The 23,295-nt window shown below is 37.1% G+C and overlaps 1 protein-coding gene across 4 annotated transcripts in view; it reads right to left on the bottom strand.

Moving 5' to 3' along the window:
• The window catches only part of SREK1 (splicing regulatory glutamic acid and lysine rich protein 1), a 41,726-nt gene extending 19,168 nt beyond the window's left edge, over positions 1–22,558 (bottom strand). For 3 of the 4 annotated variants that reach the window (XM_021702196.2, XM_021702197.2, XM_021702199.2), the window contains exons 1-5: positions 22,290–22,558; positions 13,191–13,324; positions 7,426–7,541; positions 1,442–1,606; positions 1,122–1,300 (exon numbers count right to left, since the gene is read on the bottom strand). In XM_021702196.2, coding sequence (XP_021557871.1) covers positions 1,122–1,300; positions 1,442–1,606; positions 7,426–7,541; positions 13,191–13,324; positions 22,290–22,450 — 755 coding nt within the window. In that variant the 5' untranslated portion in view covers positions 22,451–22,558. Of the gene's footprint in view, positions 1–1,121; positions 1,301–1,441; positions 1,607–7,425; positions 7,542–7,827; positions 7,851–13,190; positions 13,325–22,289 lie in introns of those variants that run through there. The other variant, XM_021702200.2, reaches the window with a different exon arrangement.
• Positions 22,559–23,295: the final 737 nt, after the last annotated feature.

Here is a 23,295-nt window from a genome sequence, read left to right as displayed (position 1 = left end):
TATAAACCGGAGGACATCTCGAAAGCACATTAAGAATGATACAGCTAAATACAGAATAATCAAAACCAACATCAAAACCATGATTAATCTCATTATCACTCATCTTTACGTCTTGCTAACAGAGCCAAAAGCAAGGAAAAAAGAAAGAAAAACTGAACCCTAGCTGACTCCTTAACAACTTGAATATACCAGGACAATTGCTTTTCCACACAACTTAGAATTATAATAAATTAAATGCTGACACCAATATTAAAATACATCATTTCTCATCTTGGATTATAAGATTTTGTTGGTATCTCTGCACGCTGGGAGGATGCAGGAGAGGCTAAATATGTGCACAATTTTAATCAATCTTGGACCATGGGTGAGTCAGATACAGCTTTGAATGTGGGAGGCACCTGATAAAACTCTTCCCTACTAGGTCAGAAGTGGTTTCTCTGATGCACATAAATGAATCTGGTGAGTTTCACTTTACCCCCTTCACACTGAGAAGATAAGCATTCACTAAAAAGAAATTTTATCCTTTCACAGCTGAATCCTGATCAAGCTGTATAACTAAGGCAATTACCTATGAAATTTAGATAAAACTGCTGCCTCAATAATCTGCAAGAAATAGATTTTCTGGTCTTGAGAATGTAAAGTCTATACCAATTTTTCATTTTGCAAAATACGATATGAAAAAATATTAAAACTCAAAATGATTGATTTAAAACACTTCTGGGTACTTAATATTATTTTCCTCTTGGGATTTTGGATTTATCAAAATTCTTATTACAGTACTACTCTAAGTTCATCTCGTATGTTCAATCATCCATTAGTCTAGTCATAATGCAAACCCAATCTGTTTTATTAGAGCTTATGGGAAAAGACCTATAATCATTATATAGGGTATATAAATAATGTTAATATCAAATTAGATCTTATAAAATAGAAAATATGTTTTCAAATACAACTTTAAAGGCTAAAATGGTAACTCATGTATTTCATTTATACTTAACACAAAGTCTTCCTTTCCACAAATTGCCAATTACTATTAAAAAGAAAAAAAAAGCCTTAATTACATCAGAAATACTTTAAGTTTTTCCATTATCATTAAAATTTCTTTGTTTACAGTTTCTTACTTCAGTGGCCTGTCTCCAAACATAACTCCATTAAAAGCAAGGGCCCTTGGTACAGAATTTTGGTCTGCAAATTCCACAAAAGCAAACCGAGTTGGCTGAGTCTCATCACCTGCCATCCGCACAAACTTCACTTCTCCAACTTGTTTAAAAAATTCAAGTAGCTGATCAGCTGTCGTTGTCTGAAGAAACAAAGTCACACTTTAATAAAGTAATTCTTTTTTTAAAAATTAGGTAAATATTACTTTATCAATCGATATGACTTTGAAGAAGGGGGAAAGAGTAAGAGATCCTACCACTCAGTTTTTTCTTAAATTAGTTACCTGGGAATTCAAATTGCCAACATAGACTGTTCTCCTAATTTCATCAATTTTGGAAGGATCCACATTTCCCATAAGTGGTGGCTGTGGTATTTCTCCAAGTGTTGCAATGTTGGGGTCTAGTGCTGCTGCTGGTATGGCTCCCAAACTGCTAAGGGAAACACCCAACTATAAATTAAAAAAAAAAAAAGAAAGAACACATATTTTCTGTTAGTATCAAAGATTACTGTTCTTTAACCTTAAAAAGAAAATGATCAACTCAACAAGAATGGAAGGTGACTAGGGAGTCCCAACTTTAAGCAATGTATATGTCTGAATTATTGAGAAGGAGGTCACAGTAGTTCTGTGTGTAATTAGAAATACAACATAATTCTTAACTATCTGGGTATTTTAACTACTTTCAAACTTGAAACTAAAAATGAACAGTCAATTCTCAGAAGTTATTCACAGCAGTTATGTCCTATAAAGTTGCTGTATGAGTATTATGCCAATTTCACAGATAAAGAAGACTTACAGAAATTAAATAATTTTCTCAAAGCTACTCAGCTACCAAGTGTTTAAAGCAAGGTACTACCATGCACAGACTAAAACTGAAACAGGGACAAAGTTTACCTAAGAAAACTGAAAAGCTGAACTCACCTATACTTTGATGGGAAAAGGACAAAACCTTTGAATGATCTTTTATAACATTACGAAATTCAGTTTTTAGTTCAAGCATTAAGGAGTATGTTTTTAATGTGAACTTAAACTAGGAAAGATAGAGTATCTCAAAATTTGAAAACAGAAGACTTTGCAGAACTAATGAGAAGACATTTCAAGGGGAAACCAGCTATAACTTTCATTTCCATTTATGAGATTTAAGAAAACTTTGAGCACTGGGGTGCCTGGGTGGCCCAGTCAGTTAAGCATTCAATTCTGTTTCAGCTCAGGGTTGTGTGATGAGACCTGCATCAGGCTCTGCGCTGGACATGGAGCCTGCGTAACATCCTCTCTCTCCCCCTCCCAACCCCTCCCTCTCTCTATCTCCCCCTCTCCAAAAAAAAGAAAGAAAATTTTGAGCAATGGCTATACAATGTTATGAAACTAAGATTAAACAAATACTATGTAAAAACACTTCCGAAAGGTAAAAACGTAAGTTGATGAAACAAGTATCAATTACAGGTGTCGCAACGGCCTGTGTATGATCTTTTTTAAATGTCAAATTAGGGGCGCCTGGATGGCTCAGTCGTTAAGCCTCTGCCTTCGGCTCAGGTCACGATCCCAGGGTCCTGGGATCAAGCCCCACATCGGGCTCCCTGCTCGGTGGGAAGCCTGCTTCTCCCCCTCCCACCCCCCACCCCCGCTTGTGTTCCCTCTCTGTCCGTCAAATAAATAAAATCTTTAAATAAATAAATAAAATGTCAAATTATGTCTTACCCTGCTTAAAGCCAATCAATGGCTTCTAATTACCTTTTGAATAAAATTCAAATTCCTTTCCATGGCCCAAAAGCCCTATAATCGGTATGCTGTCTATCCTTCCAATAACTCAAAACACATACTACCACTGCCCCCATTTCCAAAGCATCGACTATACTGACTGCCATCCTGTACCTTGAAGACAAAGTTTTTCCCACCTTAGGGCTTTTGCTTGGCATTCTTTCTGCCAAAAAACTCTTCCTCAGCTTCTGCCAACCAAATCCTTCAAGCATCAGGTCACTCATCCCCTCCAAGAGGCTTTCCCTGACTTTATATAAAGCTTCACTTACTCTCTACCACATCACTTTTTTTCTTCATAGTATTTATTACATAATCTGTGGTATCTTGCTACTAACATCTTGGATTTGTTGCTCAGCATTACCACTTCAAGTTATCATAAAGTTGTATAAAATATCTTAATTCAAAATGGGTGAGTGATCTCTGAATCAAGGCTACCACCCTCTAAGCCTAGTTTTTCTCCATGGTTTGCTTATGCATTGACACTCCTTTTTTCCCCCAACACCTTATCTTCTATGGTATTATAAGGTACACAGATATTTGAGGGTCATTACATTAAATTTTTTTTTTTAAAGATTTTTATTTATTTATTTCAGAGAGAGAGAAAGAGAGAGCAAGCAGGGGGAGCAGGAGAGAGGGAGAAGCAGGCTCCCCGCTGAGCAGGGAGCCAGATGCAGGGTTCGATCCCAGGACCTCAAGATCACGACCTGAGCCAAAGGCAGACGCTTAACCAAATGAGCCACCCAGGCGCCCCCATTAAATTTTACTGTGCAAGAAAATTATTATATATCTTTAAGTTAAATCACAAATATGACTCTTATTATTTATTAGTTTTGCATGGGTTTAAAGCACTGAGCAAGCCTTTCCAGGCACTCCCAGTTGTCAATCCCTTTGACCTACAAATTTTCTCCACTGGGACATTATATATATATATATACATACACACACACACACACACACTTGGAATGGGCTTTTCCAAACCATCTAATCCATCTAACTTTTAAGTTTCTCAAACTTAGGGCGCCTGGGTGGCTCAGTTGGTTAAGCGACTGCCTTCGGCTCAGGTCATGATCCTGGAGTCCCGGGATCGAGTCCCGCATCAGGCTCCCTGCTCGGCAGGGAGTCTGCTTCTCCCTCTGACCCTCCTCCCTCTCATGCTCTCTGTCTCTCACTCTCTCTCTCTCAAATAAATAAATAAAATCTTAAAAAAAAAAAAATTTATTAAGTTTCTCAAACTTAAAGATCATTCAGCTCTTTTTTAGAAACTTTTCCCTGTCTCTTTTTTTTTACTATACCCTTCTGCTACACCTATGCTATTTAATATTGCAGTCACTAATCCCATACAGCTATCTGAATTTTAGTTAAAATTCAGGGACTGCTTCCAAGTGCTCAATAGGCACACTTTGCCAGTGGCTACCACACTTGATAGTACAGATACAGACGTTTTCAGCACAGCAGAAAGTTCTACTGAATGCAGGTGCTCTGTAACAATACAATTACCCTTCTTTTAATTAATCTACTTTCTAGCCCTGCTCTAAGAAACTTAAGTATTTAGTTACCCTTTCGGTCTTCGATGGGTTAAAGATGACCCAGGCTCCTGATGTAACACTTATTTTTTTTTTTTTTTTAAGATTTTATTTATTTATTTGATGGAGAGAGAGACAGCGAGAGAGGGAACACAAGCAGGGGGAGTGGCAGAGGGAGAAGTAGGCTCTCTGCCGAGCAGGGAGCCTGATGCAGGGCTCGATCCCAGGACTCTGGGATCATGACCTGAGCCGAAGGCAGACACTTAACGACTGAGCCACCCAGGCACCTCTGATGTAACACTTCCGACATAGAAACCATGGCCTCCCTGAAGACGAAATGTTCTAGGCAAAGGATGAGTAAGTACAAAAGCCCTAAAGCAAAAATGTGCTTGGTGTGTCTAAGAAACAACAAAGCCAATATGGCTGAAGTAGACAAAGCCATGAAAACAGGTAGGAAAAAGGTCAGAGAGGTAAGCAGGAGCCAAGTCACAATGGGCCACCTGTCCCGTTTTCTAATTCAAATTGTTCTTCATAAATTAAATTTTAAAATAATAGATATCTACAGCTGAATTTAAAGAAAACCATTTCCCCTCAAGGCAACAAGTTAAATAAAAACTTTATGCTGTTGCTCAATAAACCCTAAGAATTGTCAAGATAGCAAAACAATACTTTCTGAAAAAAAGATAGTGATCCAGGAATTAATGTGTTAAAATATACCAAAATATAAACAAAATAAAATTTTCTAGAACATTTCTAAAAAGCTTAACTCAAACGATCAGATGACGAATTAAAAAGTATTTTCCTGGGATGCCTGGGTGGCTCATTCAGCTCAGGTCATGATCTCAAATGATAAGATGTTGAATTAAAAAGAATTTTCCTGGGATGCCTGGGTGGCTCATTCGGCTCAGGTCATGATCTCAGGATCATGAGATCAAGCCCTGTTGTCAGGGGCTCCTTGCTCAGTGGGGTCTGCTTGAGATTCTCTCTCTCCCTCTGCCCCTCCCCCCACTCACGCTCTTTCTCTCTCTAAAACAAATAAATACATCTTTAAAATAAAAGGGGGGGTACCTGCGTGGCTCAGTCAGTTAAGCATCCAACTCTTGATTTGGGCTCAAGTCATGATCTGGGGGTTGTGAGATCGAGCCCCATGCCAGGCATCATGCTGGGTGTGGGACCTGCTTAAGATTCTCTCTCCCTCTGCCCCTCCTCTCTTTCTACCCCCCTCTAAATTAATTAAAAAAAAATCCCCCTCGCCAAAAAAAAAAATTAAAAATAATTTCCACCAGCGATCACAATGCAGGTCTCCAGCAGTTCAAAGTTATGCAAAAAAGACCTAAAATTTTGCACTTTGTTTTATAACTTTGGTAAATTAACTACATCAAAGGGGTAACTGGCTGGCTTAGTCAGTAGAGCCTGAGACCCTTGATCTCCAGGTGAGTTAGAGCCCCACAATGGGGGTATAACTTACTTTAAAAAAAAGGTGGAGAGGGGCGCCTGGGTGGCTCAGTTGGTTAAGCTACTACCTCCGGCCTCAGGGTTGTGAGTTCAAGCCCCACACTGAGTGTAGAGATTACTTAAAAATAAAATCTCTAGGGGCGCCTGGGTGGCTCAGTCGTTAAGCATCTGCCTTCGGCTAGGGTCATGATCCCAGGGTCCTGGGATTGAGCCCTGCATCAGGCTCCCTGCTTGGCGGGAGCCTGCTTCTCCCTCTCCCACCCCTGCTGCCTGTGTTCCTTCTCTCGCTGTGTCTCTCTCTGTCAAATAAATAAATAAAACCTTTAAAAAAATAAAATCTCTAAGAAAAAAAAAAAAGTATTTTAAAAAATTTACTATCGGGGGCGCCTGGGTGGCTCAGTTGGTTAAGCGACTGCCTTCGGCTCAGGTCATGATCCTGGAGTCCCGGGATCGAGTCCCGCATCGGGCTCCCTGCTCAGCAGGGAGTCTGCTTCTCCCGCTGACCCTCTCCCCTCTCATGTGCTCTCTCTCTCCTCTCATCCTCTCTCTCAAATAAATAAATAAAATCTTTAAAAAAATAAAAAATAAAATAAATAAAATAAAAAAAAATTTACTATCGGGGTGCCTGGGTGGCTCAGTCGTTAAAGCGTCTGCCTTCGGCTCAGGTCATGATCCCAGCGTCCTCGGATCGAGTCCCACCTCGGGCTCCCTGCTCAGTGGGAAGCCTGCTTCTCCCTCTCCCACTCCCCCTGCTTGTGTTCCCTCTCTCGCTGTGTCTCTGTCAAATAAATAAATAAAATCTTAAAAAAAAAAAAATTTACTATCATAAAGCTAGTATTAGTTTACTCCCTAATAATCCAATACCACAAAGCTAAAATACAACTTGCAATTAAGGTGACTTTTATATTTTGTCTTGTATTCATTTTTGAAGAAAAATGACCCTTCTTTAAGATAAATATGACAAAAGCCCAGTAACAGCAAAATCTTTTTCAACCCCTCTTAGAAATCACAAAGGAGGTACTAAATTCCTATTTAATTGCACATAGTTAATGAAAAAATATCTTTACCATGTTTTTACCTTGCTGTATTTTCTCAGTATCAGACAAATGCTTCTCTGAGATTCTTTTTCCTGTTACAAAGCTGTGGATCATTTTATTTTATTTTACTTTAATAGATTTAGTCCTTTTGAACGGGGAAATAGTTTAGATTTTCCAATTCCCCATGCGATCTAAAATGCTTAGTTTCAATAACTGATTCTCTAACAAATAATCTATTTTAGTTCTCAAAGTTAAATGAATGCCCAATTACTTCAGAAATAATTCCAAAAGTCAGTTTAAGTCAGTGATAATGTGGGGCGGAGGGGGAATTAAGTAGACATTAAGTAGAAAAATAAAGTAGAAAAATTAAGTAGACATTTTGAATCCTTTTCATTTAAAAAAACGATTCAAAACAGAAATAATTTTCTAAGCTCCTTTTCAAATGATTACACAGTTCAACATAAATCTCTTTCAGAAGAAGGTGTGTAATACTTACTGTAGTCAGGGGATTTGGGGTCGGTATGGGAAGCAAGCCTGCACCAGGCATTAGACTTGTCATGGTTGGAGCAGGAGCCAATAAAGAGAGGGCTTTGGATTCCTCTGGAATTTTACCTGCAGAGGCAAGTTCCAAACATTACGGAAAGCAGAAACACCACACAAACTTTACACTATGATTTTACAATTACCCTTGCACTTAAAAAATAATAATAATAAATGAATCTATCTATCAGATCTGTACAAAGAAATAAATAAGAACTTAAGTCTTTCCTTTTATCCTGCTCTACTAGGAAAAATAAAAGTGAGCAAAACTTCAAAGACTAACAATCTCATTAATGGAATATTATTTTAAAAATTGAATAATGTAGACAATTATTTAACACTTTGAGCTATGGGTCACCTGTACTGGAAACTTAATGTTCATGAACCAAACGATATCAAGCATGGACGCTTTCCCAGGACGGTGTTTTCGCGGTGATCGAAAGTTGTGTTACACATGACAACCGTTCGTGTTGGCTGCATCACTAATAGCACACAGAACATCAGATACAGAAAAGAAGAACATTTTTTAAAGTTTAATCCCCAGAAATGGCAAATAACCAAATTAGTCAAAAAAAAGAAAAAGAAAAAACAAATATGTGCGAATTGAAATTTGTTCCTTAATGAGTGCTCCTGGTTACTAAAACTACCTACTGGTGATGCAAACAGTTTTGATAACCTTCCAATAAATTCCATTCAATTTCAAGTAGACAGAAAAAACCAAAAGCCTATTCCATGTAATCAGCTTCAATTTAAAGGATGCCTACACCCAGCCGGTTAAAAAGACATCTCACCAACCAGGTCAGAGATGCCTAAAAGAATCCAATTCCAAAAACTATGCCTTGTGAAACTACTAAAATTTTTGAGAATCACTAACAAAAAAAGTTCCCTTGTCTCAGGAAACTTCTTAAAGTCCTGACTTTTAGAACCAATTTATGTATACTTATCTGAAGAAGGGGGTTAATGCCTAAATGTCTTGCTTATAAACATCTTAACTGCCTAATAAAAATGACAGTAACACTAAAATAATCTTAGACACTAAAAAGAAAAAAAAATCCTTACAACTAAAAAATGAAAAATTTATTCTAAAGTTCATCAATTTGCCTTTTAATTACTAGACTCTTATCAATTAATTTTGATATGAACTACAACTTTCACACATTTTCCCTTTGTGTCCTTTCTTACTGACACCGCTAAAATTATCTCTTAGAAAGTTGACTACGTATATCTATTTTGGAAGAACTACTTATAGTTATATGTAGTTGGCTATCTATTTCCATTATGGAGTCCTCAAAAATAATTTAAAACACAGTGTACAAAGTCACACTAAATTGGAAATAGCATATGGAGTAAGTTTTCAAAAGCACCATGCTGGATTTTAGAAGTAAAAATTCTACTTAAAACAACCATATGTGGAGGGATAAATCTCTAAACAATATTATCTGAATATACCTCTAAACATGGATGGAATTCAAGACAGCTTTTAAATTTTGCTTTAAATAATGGTTACACCTTATTTATAGGAACAGAAAAATTACATTTGATTAGCTTTAACAAATGTCTACTTTTTCCTAAATTTTGCAACATCTAAGTCTACATTAATTTACTGATTTCAAAAACAGTTATTTTATTATTTCAGTGTAAATTCTGCACAAGCACAGATTTTTTAACATGCATAAATAAAAGGTAGGTAGGCCTTACTGAAGACATCAAATAACAATTTATTTTATATTTATTAGTTACTGGTATTAATACATGTATCTATATACCCACCTATATATACTAAGCTATTTAGATTGCTACCAGACCCATTTTAACTGTTATAAATAGGTATTATTTTTAATGCTTATAAAACCTGAACACATCTTGATAAATTCGACTGAGGTCCTGTAGCATAAATCTTATGCTTTGTCACCCTAATTTATGTACCCAAAAAACAAACTAATTGTTTCAATTTATTAATGTCCCCAATTTAAGATTACTTGTCAATTAAGTAAGCAAAACTGCCCATAAAAGACAGTGTAGAAAGACTACACAAAATAAAAAGTATTCAACACAGGCCAAAAGATGAATAATTAATATCATACTTTCACTTTTGGCTTAAAGAAAGTATCAATCAGTTATCTGACTCACTACCTCTCATAGTAGTAATAAACTATTATAAATATTAAGTCTAACTGTAAGCACATTTTTTATTTTAATTACCATTAAAGACATCTTAAGAAAAAAGTTCCATTGCTTAACTCCCAAGACAGAATTCTATCAAATTTATCTTCCAAATACTACCAGAGTATATAAAAATATAAAACAAACAAGCATTTAGCATTTTTCCCAAACTATACTCCTCAAAGACAACTGAGAGGAAAAACATCTCTCGGAGTATTAATAGTCCTAATCTCAGAATCCATTTAGAAGCTAGTAACACCTGAAATTTTTTCAAAAAATTCAAGCAGAGAAATACACATGCCAAGTTAAGTTTTCAAAGTTTGTCCAATATCCATTCCCCACACAGGCAAGTAAAAGTCTTTGTAAGTCAAGGAAATAAGTTCTTTCTGTAGTAAATAAGTCAAAAAAGTGAATGTCTCTGCTTGTCCTCTATCCCTAGATTATTCTAAAAAATTTACTTATTTTCCTTGAGGATTCTGTATGTCTACAATTCTGGGGGGGGGGGGGGGTGAAAATTAGAAGCTGTTAATTGGTTTTTATGAAAGATGTAGATTTGGGAGAAAAATCTGAAATGTTGCAATGAGGTCAGGAAATGTTCCTAAGAATTCTAACAGTGTTTTAGTGTTTCGAGAACAAAATGTACTATGCAGTCTATAAACACCAATTAAGACTCACACTGAGCTTCACAACACTGTATCCTAGGTTTACTATGAAAATTTATTTCACTCTAAGACTGAGCTCTGCTAATCATCTCCCAATATAATCTGCAAAGCAATGTTATGAACCCTTAATGGAATACCATTTACAAAGAACTGGAAAACCAGCTCACAAGTTAAAGTGAAAGAGATTTAACAAAACAAAAACAAAAACAAAAACAAAAAAAGGGACAAAATAAAGAAAAAGAAATGAAATTAAAGTAAAACAATAAAAAACAGAGACAGGGCGTCCATCTTCTGCGGTTCAGACTCCGATCTCATTTCCCCAATGAAGGTTTCACTTGACGGCAGGTTTAGTGGCATGGCAAACAATGCCTAACTCAGGCAAGTGTAACAGGTCTGCCTTGGCCAGTCTAGTCATCTAATAATGCACAAATATCACATAGAGAAAACATACAAAACCAAATTAATAGTCAAAATCCATCTACCAGAAAATGTGGACATAAAGTTACGACTGATGATTAGGCTTGACACCCTTGTTATGTTTGACCTTATCTTTTTCTAAGTGTTAACATTTATAAAAAAGAAATCTGAGATGCACGCAACAACAAAAAGAGGTCATATCTGGACAAGTATAATGAAAGCATATTTTATTTTGAAATGGCATGTTTTATTAACAATAGCTAATGCTTAATACGCATGAAACTCTTACACATCAAACATTACTTATACAGCTTAGGATCTTGTTACAAAACTGCATTACAAAAACAGCAAATTGAAAGAAAATGAAAAAACTTTTCTTAAAACTGTTCTATGGTTTTCTCATATCTTTCACAATGCTGTTTCTATAACATCAAAGAAAGAATGCAACCAGTGAAGTAAATAGAAGAATGCTTACAGCACCCCATCTTCCTCTAAAAGAACTTACTCCACTGGAACTCTTTCCTTTGGTTTATTTCAAACTCACTTTGCTATCTTTTTCAGTATAATAACACATTATTACTTTGCTTGCGGTGCATAATCAGATCTTTACAGCTCACTCTAACACTCCTCAGATTCTAAAAGGTTATTCGGTGGTATTTAGTTAAACTAATGAAAAATGTGTATCTGAATGTTTCTCTAATAGCAATTATTTTATCAGTGTTCTAAAATACTTACTTACAACTAAACTGCAATAAAAATGTGCTTAAACTTTCATGTTCAAAACCAGAGAAACTGTCTCAAAGTGGTAATATTAAAAATATTCAAGAGCTATTATAATAAATGTGTATTTATTAAGCTCTATTAAGTAAAACAGACAAAAAAGAGAAGCTCTACATGCCCATAACCTTGAACACTTATGACAAATCACAGTATGGGCTTCTCAAATATATGAAAAATTCTATGGAAATATAGCAAGGTTCCCACAAAGCAACACTGATAAAAAATTCTTCCTTCCAATTCAGTAAGCTAACATAATACAAGATCCTGCACTACTGGTAGCATAGTTTTCTATGATTAATATTCCCATTTAATAAAACTTCTGATTTTTTTCCCATGCAGTTTACCTGGTGTGAAACTGGTATGAACTTGGTATGCAGAACTAAACCATTTACCAGCTCTTTTCTCACCTTGCTCTCCAATTCTGGGCTCACTGTCCCCTTACAGATCAATAGATAAGGACAGATACAGCAAATAATTAACTTTAATCCATTTTTATTCTACCTTTCCCCAGGCATGGGAAAAATACTTTCAAATTCATCTGAGAAAAAATCCAGAATGTCCTATTCTGGGACTTCAAAACCAAAAGAATGGTACCTACTGTATCTAACTGTAATGTTATTGACATCCCAGAATAGGCATTCTGAAATAAGCATCAAACTTTAAAAGTGCAGCACTGTGTACCATATATCAAGTTATTTTAATATTAGCCTGGTTTCTAAAAGAGGCTTTAAAACATTACATATGAAAGCTCCTTAAATTGTTCCAGGTAAATTTTTTACATTGTACAACAGTTACCACCATCCACCAGGGAAAACATACTTTAAGGACATTTAAATTACAATAACCTATTCTAAAATAAATGTACACACACCACAGTGTGTACTCTAAATAAAAGTTAACTACACACCAGAACTGTCAAATTCAGCACAGCCTATTATATGTGAATGGCTCTGTAAACGGAAATAACTAAAAAATAAGTATTGGTAATAATTAGCTCTTAAAGCAGGTTAAGTCTTAAATTAATTTAATAACTATAAGGCTTTTGGACTTGTTCCCATCTTCCACAACTATTTCCTTGATGGAAGCTTTGGAAAATTACTTTCCATTCAATTACACATCCCACCCCCCAAGAAAAGCAAGCCATTAAAAGAAAAAAATAAATTCCAGTTGCATAGCAATCACAATGAATATGCAATAATGGTGTCAATGACAAGGTGAATTACCTTAAGAGGATACTTCAGAGATTAAATTATGAGTATTTTTCTAATGAACATAAATACCATTTAACCCCAAATTTGGCAAAATGTACAGTTTTTATGTCATATCATTAATATTGTGTACACAGGGGCAAATGTTCACTTGTTTATAAATTTAAAATAATTTCCCCTACCAATTTAATATTTTAATTTCAGAAAGCTTTGTTTACAACTTGCAAATTGACTACAGAAAGCCAAAGCAAACCACAAGTCATTCATGAATTTTTTTAAATGTTTGGCTATTAAATCTCAAGCATACATAAGTAATAAATTAACCACTGTATTTTATTATTAGGTAAAAATTCTTTTCTTCTCCAAATTTCATTCTTAAACACACACACACACAACAGTGTACTATCTACCTACCAATTTCTAGGAAAGCCAAAGGTAGAACACACAGGACAGAGATTAAAATAATAGGAAAAAACACGGGAGATACCAACCTTCTGCACAAGGTACAACTATCAGAGCTCTGTCAATAAAAACCGTGTTAGTTAGATGCTGGGCCACGCCAACACTTGATGGATCACGAAACTTAACATAACATACTTTGGAAGAAAAAGCAAGAGGTGCGTTGCTGCAAGATAAAAAGAAAAACAATTGGACTAATAAACATTTGGTTGGTTTTGTCATTTTCATTTGAAATTTCTTTCTTAGATCTTCATATAATCTTACATAATCAAGACAAAAATTTTTATTGCTAAGGATCATTAGCACATAAAAAGATTTGCATTTTCACGTTTTTATTTAAATTCCAGTTGGTTAATATACAGTTACCATCAGTTTGTTCTCTATAGTTAAGAGTCTGTTTCTCGGTTTGCCTCCCTCTTTCTCCCCTTCGCTCATTTGTTGTTTCTTAAATTCCACATGAGTGAAATCATATGGTATTTGTCTTTCTCTAACTTATTTTGCATAGTATAATACTCTCTTACTCCATCCATGCTATTGCAAATGGCAAGATTTTGGTTTTTTATGGCTGAGTAATATTCCATTGTATATACACACAGCTTCTTTATCCATTCACCAATCAATGGACACTTGGGCTGTTTCCACATTTTGGCTCTAAACTTCGGGGTGCATGTATCCCTTTGAATTAGTATTTTTGTATTCTTTGGGTAAATACCTAGTAGTACAATTGCTGGGTGGAAGGGCAGTTCTATTTTTAACTTCTTGAGAATCCTCCATACTGTTTTCCAGAGTGGCTGTACTAGGCAAAACTTAAGTCTTTTCATGGTGATTTGTCTGCAAAAGTTGACAACAATCTAGAAAGGCCTATCGTTTTATTTGTAAAAACTGGAAATGTAAATTAACGAGTTCCTAAACAGAGCAAAATTGAAAACAGATTTAACCCAAAAATATTCAGTCTATCATCTGAAGCAAAATCACTTTATAAAAGTCCCAATCCTCATGACTTCAAATTTTGTAACCATTTTCAACCCTTCCTAATGTGACTCCCCAGGTTTTAGATCACTAAAAACTTCACCAGAGTCTTGCAAACAGATAACACAGAATTAAAATTAAGGTCTTTCACATGTACTAGAGACTGCTTTAAGCTAGGCAGCATTGTGATTTTCCAGACAAAAGATTTTACAAACAAAATTTAACGTATTTTATATGCAAAAGAACATACTCTTCTAAATCGTACCAGATTCAGTTTAATCTAGGTAGACCTGTAGTAAGAAAACCACATAACACAGATGAAAGCAGTTTTTCCATAATATGAATCCATCTTGTTAGACTGCAAAATATACTATATTCACTGATGATCATTTTGTCAGTCTGTCCAAGATTATTTTCAATTAAAGTCTAAAACTGTCTTTAGCAAGAAAAAAAAAACACCCACACTAAATATACACCTACTATAGAATACACTCCTTTAAAGCATTAAGTTTTTTGTTTTTTTTTTTAAAGATTTTATTTATTTGTGAGAGAGAGCACAAGCAGGGGCAGAGGCAGAGAGCACAAGCAGGGGCAGAGGCAGAGGGAGAAGCAGGCTCCCCGCTGAGCAGAGAGTCCGATGCGGGGCTCGATCCCAGGACCCTGGGATCATGACCTGAGCCGAAGGCAGACGCTTAACGACTGAGCCACCCAGGCGCCCCTAAAGCATTTAGATTTTTGACACTAAGAAAGAAGTGAGATGATCTGAAAAATATCATCTCTGCCTTGTACAGTAACAATTTAGTTTACAAAACAAGTCAAGAAAGTTGACCATAATAATCCTAGCCCTAGTAAATGGCAAAGGTGGGACTTAAAGTCTAATTATCTAAATCCAAATCTTGTGCAATCTTAATCATTCAACTAATCAAGAATTTTAAAAGCATTTTAGGGGTGCCTGGGTGGCTCAGTCAGTTAAGTGTCCGACTCTTGATTTGTGCTCAGGTCATGATCTCAGGGTTGTGAGACTGAGCCCCATGTCAGGCTCCACACTAGGCATGAAGCCTGCTTGAGATGCTCTCCCTCCCTCTCCCATTCTCTCTAAAAAATTAAAAAAAAAAAAAAGGAATTTTAAAAGCATTTTAATGTACTATTTAATTAGCAATTCCAAATATTAGCCATTTTTAAAATTAAAAAAAATCACATAAAGCAACAAATCCATCTTGATAACGGTTAAACATACAAATTTATGCTATTACCAAAACACTGTGACAATAAAACATATTAGCATTGAGAACTTGAAATTATTTATATTATTATTAACATAACTTGTCAGGGTAATGAAAGTTGACAAAATGAAACCACCTCTTTCTCACCCAACCCAACTCAATTCACTCCTGCCTAAGGTTATCCAATGCAGGCTTCAACAGGCCCACTCCAATGATGCCTACTCCCCACCTCCCCACACAAACATCTAAGTCAAACACTTTATGAATTTGTCACTGAGGTAAAAACAGTCGTATCCACACTTAACTCACCTTCACATTACCAAATCTCCAATTTAGGCCTCTCTTGAGCTTTTGACTCCCAGATCCAAATGTCTGCTGGAATATTACTCCTTGATGGTCACAGGGCCCACCCCCAAAAAGTTATGGAGTCTAAAATAAATTCATCATCCTTCTTTCTCACCAGTCCTGGTGGTCATCCTCACTTCATCTCTCAGTTAAAAATACCACCATATTACTCAAGTCATAAATCTAGGAGTCATTAAATGTAACCATCATTAGTACCGTTCACTAAATACTTCCAAATCGCTTCTGGCTACATGGTAAAATTCCATTTCTTTGTTCCTTGAAGTCAGGTATGCCCAAGCAACTTGTTTTGGCCAATTATATATGAGCAGAACGGACATTCAGGAGCTTTAAGGGTCACTGCTTGGCTCTTTTCCTCTGCCACAGTGACCAGCAACATTTGAGAAATGGGTGGCTGCTACATCGGCTTTATCCCAAAGTGAGTGACCACAATAAGTAGAGTTCCCTACTCCACAAGCTTAGACTAAGAAATAATCTGGTTTTACACAACTACTGAGATTTGAGGGTGTTTCCATCCTTGGCCCTTCCCTCTTCATCCAAGTGGTCATTAAATCCTGTGAAGACTGTATCCCAAATATTTGTCACATGAATTCTTTTATCATTCTCACTATCAGGAGCTTAATTCAGGCCCTCATCATTTCTCACCCAGATTATTACAATGGCTCCTAAACAATCACAGTGACTCCAAACCCAACTTCTTAATAATGGTCTTTCACAAAAGCTGCCAGAGTGATCCTTCAAAACTATAAATTTTGTCATGTCATTCCACTGCTTAAATTTCCTCAAAGACACCCTTCTGTTCTTGCTTTATCATCTAAATGCTCCCAAAACCCAGGCATTAGAAATACCTGTGGTGTCCAGAACACATTCTGAATATCTGGGCCATCTTTGCACATGTTCCATTTGCCTATGATATCCTTCCTCTCTTTTTGAGTGGTAATTCCACTTTTCTTCAAGACTCAAGTTTCCAAGTCTTCTGGAAAGCTACTTTAAGGCATCAGTGATTAAGGACCTCTCCTCTATGTGCTACCAGGGCATTCTATACACTTTTAGCACAGCCTCATCCATTTTCTTAGGTGAAAACTCCCAACAGATTTTGGAAGCCTCTAGCCACAATTGATTGGCCACATGACACAAGGGCCCATTTTACTGGCTAACCAACAACCTATAATTTGGGTGGTTTGATCAAATCCACTTAAACAATTAGATTCTCTCTCTTGGGCTGAAAAGTCACTTATACTCAGGGCTTGGGCCAGATGCCAAAATACTGAGTACAAAATAAGTCTGCAAAGAAAATAGAGCAGATACACAGAAACAAACTGAGCAGACAATAAAGCCTCTGAGAAGAGGCAGACAGTCGCCTTGGATGCTGATTATCTTTCTGGTTCCCAGTCCCCATGAGGCCTACTTAATACTACAGTCTTTATTTCAATTTAGGAGAATATTCATCTTTTTAATAATTTTCTCTCTTCACGAGCTAGACTGGGTAGGGCTGTTTCTGTCTTTTGCAATCAGTACTCCCCACCCCCGCAAAAAAACCTATAATTACAATAAGCTACTAAAGCCCTAGCAATTACAAGTATACTCTCTTTTAGCACTGAAATCTTCAAGAACCTAACAAACCACCACTGAAAGTACATTCCCCAAATGGACAGATCCTTTTGTGAAAGAATGGAAACCTAAATAATCACTATTGAAAACTGAAAACACATTTTCCAATACCCCTACTTAAAACCCACATCATTTCAAATTTAAAACATCCAGAGGAAAAGGAAGTATGAGCCTGGATGGTAAAGCAACTTCATGTTACGACAGACTACAAAGATTTGAGAAGCCCAGAACTGGATAAGAAAGGCTGACCTGTGCGGACCAAGCATTATCATAGAAGTGTGGACACCAGACATAGCTACACCACTGTTCTAAAGAATTTTATCTTCATCTCCAATTACCTTTCTTAAAATACAGAATAGAGATCAACTTACGTTAACACTATTTTATTTTGAGCATTACAATCTAAAATACAATACAGTGGCAAGCCTAAATACAGAAGATGAATTTCTCAATGTGTATTTATTTATACATCGTTTCCAAGTTTTATATTTACAGCTTTCATTTTAATACATCTAACCTTTTAAATATTTATTTTTAATTAAATAGAATTATCATCTTTAAGTGTAATTTTGACCTAGAGTTTTAATTTTTAAAAGGACGTTACATATTCCATTTGGTCTAAACATATGCTTCTAAGGAAAGTAGCAGGAGACCAAAATAGCAAATTTTATTTCCACCTCATTTGTTGAATAAAATTTTGTTTTTGTTTTTTTTTTCCAAATATCAAACTTTCTACAATTGTTTTTCCAAAAATTCAGAATTTCTGACTAGGAGTTTATTTATTTTTTAAAAAGATTTATTTGACAGAGAGAGACACAGCGAGAGAGGGAACACAAGCAGGGGGAGTGGGAGAGGGAGAAGCAGGCCCCCCGCAGAGCAAGGAGCCCGATGCGGGGCTCGATCCCAGGACCCCGGGATCGTGACACGAGCCGAAGGCAGACACTTAACGACTGAGCCACCCAGGCACTCCCTGACTAGGAGTTTAATGCAGAAATTACAGAACCAAATTTTTGAGCATCAGTTAAATTTCCTAGGCTCTAACTGGTTATTTTGTTTTTCATTAAACTTGGTGATGGCACAGTACAATCTTTTTCAAAAAAAAGTCAAGGGGTACTAATATATCCAGTCTTTTACTGCAGGGTCTATCAAAAAGGATATACTCCAAAGCACGGACAAAGTACACAGACTTATGTATAAAAATATTAACTGACACATAATTTATAAGTGTTTCTCAGCAGGACTTTAGTGGTACTTTGGATGGCACAATTTTTCCTTATGTTAAGATCTTCTATGAATTACTGACACTTGCCCACCAAATGCCAGAAGGTGCTCCAATCAATGCAGACAATCAAAAAGATACATTTTCAAATGTTTCCAGCTAAAATCCATTGACTTAAAACACCAATACAAAGGAATCAATATAGCTAATGACAATGTGAAAAATACACTTAAGACATAATTACAGCCTTTTAAATGTTATTACTATAAATAAGACACAGGAATATGAAAAAATACTTATATGTTGAATGAAAAAAGTTCACCATCAGTGTATAAATCCTTTGATTACACTACATTAAAATAAGCACATATTAAAAGGACTGCAGGCAAATATATAGAAATGAAGAGAGAAGATATGAAAAGAGAAGATCATTAAGTGGTGTTTTTCTCTCTCGTAAAATGGCTATATTGGTTCTAATTTTTTTAACTAAATAAATAAGCAGTTGACACATTTTTCCTTGCTTATTAATACTTCTGAAGACCAGAGAAGTGAAAAAAACCAGCAAAAAAAAAAAAAAAAATCAACACAGGTGTTAATGTGAGACATGATGTTAGAAATCAGGATAGGATTAGCCTTCGGGGGTTAGCCACTTGAAGGGGGACACTGGGAAAATGCTAGGGTGCAGATAAGCCTGATGTGGGTGCTGATTACATAGGTGTTCACTTTGTGGAAATTCATCAAGCTGTATTTTTATCCATACACTTTTCTGTATGTACAGTATACCTTAAAAAAAAAAAAAGGTGACTAAAAAACTACAAAAGTTTCTTACTGTGGTAAAAAGGTTTTCATGACATGATATTCATTTGTTGTACAACAAGTGAAAACAAAAATTCTGGGTATTTATCATCCGGCAGCACAATTAAGAATTTTTAACATAGGGGCGCCTGGGTGGCTCAGTCATTAAGCATCTGCCTTCCGCTCAGGTCATGATCCCAGGGTCCTGGGATCAAGCCCCACACGGATCGAGCCCCACACCCAGTTCCCTGCTCCGCGGGAAGCCTGCTTCTCCCTCTCCCACTCCCCCCTGCTTGTGTTCCCTCTCTCGCTGTGTCTCTCGCTGTCAAATAAATAAAATCTTTAAAAAAAATTTTTAAAAAAAGAATTTTTAACATATATAATGAATGTTCACACTAATTACCGATGTTTAAAAACTAAGAAACTGAACCACATCCTCATTCCAAGAGTTAAATTTAAAATGTGAATTTTCATATTAGCAAATTCTTAAAATGTTAATGAGAAACTGTTTTCACATTCTTTTAAAGAAACGCATTTCCAAATTTAAAACAAATGAAATTCTACTCAGGTTCCAAACATGAATCATAAAGTACTATTTCCGAGACACTACGAAACAGTTATCTGTCTTCAATACAACTACTACTATTGCACTGTTATCCATTTCAGCTCAAATTTGCAAACACATCTTTAATATAAAAACCAGGTTATGACAACTTCACCATAGAGCAGAAAACACGCTGTTAGTAAAGCATGGCAATATTTTTGAAAAACAGTAATAAGTGATTACACTTCAGGAAAACCTGATTAAGAATTTTGCAGGGCCCATATGTGCTATGCTTATGTTACAACTTTGCAAAATGTATTACAGTTTGTGACACACTAACTCCACCATGTTTAAGTAAATAGCTTTTTATTCTCTTTGACTTTTAAACTCCAAGTAATTAACATGTGATTTCAAAAAACAGCCCATTACTAAATGTCAGAGAATAACTGGCAGCATACTGCCACCCATACCCTGGTTTTAACTATGAAAGTGGTATTATGTTGGCATTGAATAATATTCTGTGATATACTTCTTCTACGAGATACCTTATTACCACAACCTTGAAAGCAAGGTTAGTTTACAAAGGTTCATATACAAAATATTTTACTGCTTGATTCCAATTCTTAAGGGTACAGCCCTCTCCCAAACACTTCTCAATTAATAAAAAAACGTTCTGAATGCTGAAATGAAGAGACAGCAGAAAGCATTTTCAAAAGTTAAATAAGATATTCAAACTATAAATGCTGCAGCTGGTCAATAAATATGTATATACATGCACTTATGAAGTATTCTTGACAAAAATGTATTATCTGAATCTAATCATGTAGAAACAATCTATATAAGCCCAGATTTACAAACTACAAGACAAAATGTCAATGTCATGAAAGACTTTTAAAAAGGTGACAGGGGAGTGTTCTGGATTAAAGGAGGTAACAACCAAATAAAATGGGTGGTTTCTCATTATATTCTAGACCAAAAAAAGAAAAAGAAAAAACACATGGTTATAATAACTGGGAAAATTTAAATATGAACTACTTGTTATACCTTATCAATGTTAAATTTCTTAAACATGTTAATAGTATTGTGGTATTGTAGAACAATGTACCTGTTCTGAAGAGATACATACTTAAGTGTTAAGGAATAAACAGTCATGGTGTCTGCAACTACTTTGAAAAGGATGGGAAGAAAGAGGGAATTTAAGTATAGAGAGGGAGACAACTCAACTGGCAAAGAAGGAATACAGGTGAAGGAAACGTGGGTGTTATTCTTTCAACTTTTTCGTATACATTCCATATTTCAAAACAAGAGAGGAAAAGAAAATTTAAAAAGTAAAATTTAAAAACCCAAACACTAACCTTTACCAATCAGTATCTATGCTGTGGCAATGCGATGTACTTACAGAGAGAAACCGAAAGAAAACAGGTCTACACGCATCATTATGAAATAAACCAAAAAGTCAAATACAGATTTTTTTTTTTTTAAAGAAAGAAATCCTGGGCAACTACTAGCTCTTCCTTCAAAGGATTTTGACACAATGAACAAAATACTGAGGACTTTAAGATTCTAAGCTCTATCATAAAAAAAAAAAAAGTATGTGTAATAAAGTGAACAACCCACAAACCCCTTACATATTTTGAGTAGATAATACTATACAAGGGAAATCTTACTTCAAAATACAGTACTTGGGAAGTGGCCGCGAGTTGTAGACTTTTAAAGCATCCAACAGGGATAATCCTGCACCGACTAATACTCTTTATGAAAGGCTTATGACAGTGTGACCTTCAAAGCGGAAATTTTAATCCGCTGCCAAAAGGGCGAATAAGACATGATATTTAACAACATGGATGGGCTCGGTCAGATTCACCAAGAAGATGCTCAATTTGTGAACACCGCCCTGGGGAACAAATACAGCCCTAATTCCAATCTGCCATGAGCCGCAGGCTTTCCAATCAGTAACAACGGCCTGACACTAAGACCCTAACAAGTGGACAGTTTCTCCGGCGCGGTCTCTGCGATTTTCACATTGCAAAAACGCTAACAGGCGTTTGCCATGAGGACTATTCCGGGCCCACCTGCGGCCATCTTAAGTTCGGGAAGAAAAAGGAAAAGGGGGAGGCACTGAATACGAGGACCCGACGGAGACCAGAAATCGGGGATGCACGAAAAAACAACTTCTCTAAATTCTAAGGGCTCGGTGCAGAGGTTAACCCCCACAGTCTAACTAACAAGGAGAACAGGACCTCGGGGCCCCGCGCCCGGATGCCCTAATCAAACATGGGCACCAGGGTAAACCCGGGCTGTCACGTGACGGGCACCGCGCGCCCCCGTCCGCGCTCTCCCCCACGCCTCGGTGCCCGAGGTCTCTATGGCGCCCGCGCCCCTCCCCCAGCCGTGCTCGAGCACTTACTCTGGGGGGTAAAGCCGCAGCTCCTCGATTTCTCCTAAGAAGGAAAAAAGCGTCCGCATCTGCTCGCTGGTCACCGCCGACGACAGATTGGTCACCTGAATCACCGCCGTAGGGGTAAGGCCGAAGCCTAAAGCCAAACCGAAGCCGCCGCCGCTGTTCATCCCGACCCGCTGCTGCTGTCCTCCGCTCCCCAACGTCTACGACGCGTCAGCGACGGAGCCGGGAAAGCGAAGAACGCGCGGCCGCGAGCGCGCTCCCGCTGGCGAATTCACGGCGGCGGGCAGGTCTAGCCGCCCATTCCACAACTCCCCTGCTCCCAGGCTGCGCGCGCCGGCCGGAAGCGTCGCCCCGGCAACCCGGCGGGTCGGCAGAGGCTGTAGCCTGGGGCTCCCGGGTCTCCCAGCCGTAGCTCTTGTCAGTGTTCTCCCTGTCGGGACTTTTATCGATCCCCCCCGCCCCGCTTCAACTGAATCAAATTTCAGTACTCCTAAAAACGTAGGAGACCCAGCTCTTTCCGTTGTTAAATCTTGGTAGAACTGGGGAACCAAGAGGCCTGGCCTGCTGGTGCGGGGCTGGGAAGGAGGAGTGACTGGGGCAACGCAGATTAATGCTTCACCAAACTGTAGCGCGTCGTGACCACATGCAGGCCGCTCCCCCGCCCCTGCTATTGAAAACATTGGCCAAGTTCTAATTTAATTAAAAAGGAAGAAAGAAAAATTTAGAAAACGTTTAATTTCTGATTGAATTAAAGAAAGGAGGCAGTAAGGGCGCCTGGGTGGCTCAGCTGGTTAAGCGACTGCCTTCAGCTCAGGTCATGACCCTGGAGTGCCAGGATCGAGTCCCGCATCAGGCTCCCTGCTCGGCAGGGAGTCTGCTTCTCCCTCTGGCCCTTCTCCCTCTCATGCTCTCTCTATCTCATTCTCTCTCTCAGATAAATAAATAAATTCTAAAAAAAAAAAAAGTAGGCAGTAAGATGAACACTATGCGGTCGTTGTTTATAACTAGT

This window comes from Neomonachus schauinslandi, chromosome 7 (assembly GCF_002201575.2).
Source record: "Neomonachus schauinslandi chromosome 7, ASM220157v2, whole genome shotgun sequence".
Lineage (NCBI taxonomy): Eukaryota > Metazoa > Chordata > Mammalia > Carnivora > Phocidae > Neomonachus > Neomonachus schauinslandi.
Note: the sequence above shows the minus strand (reverse complement) of the source record. Positions and strands in the feature narration are given on the sequence as shown.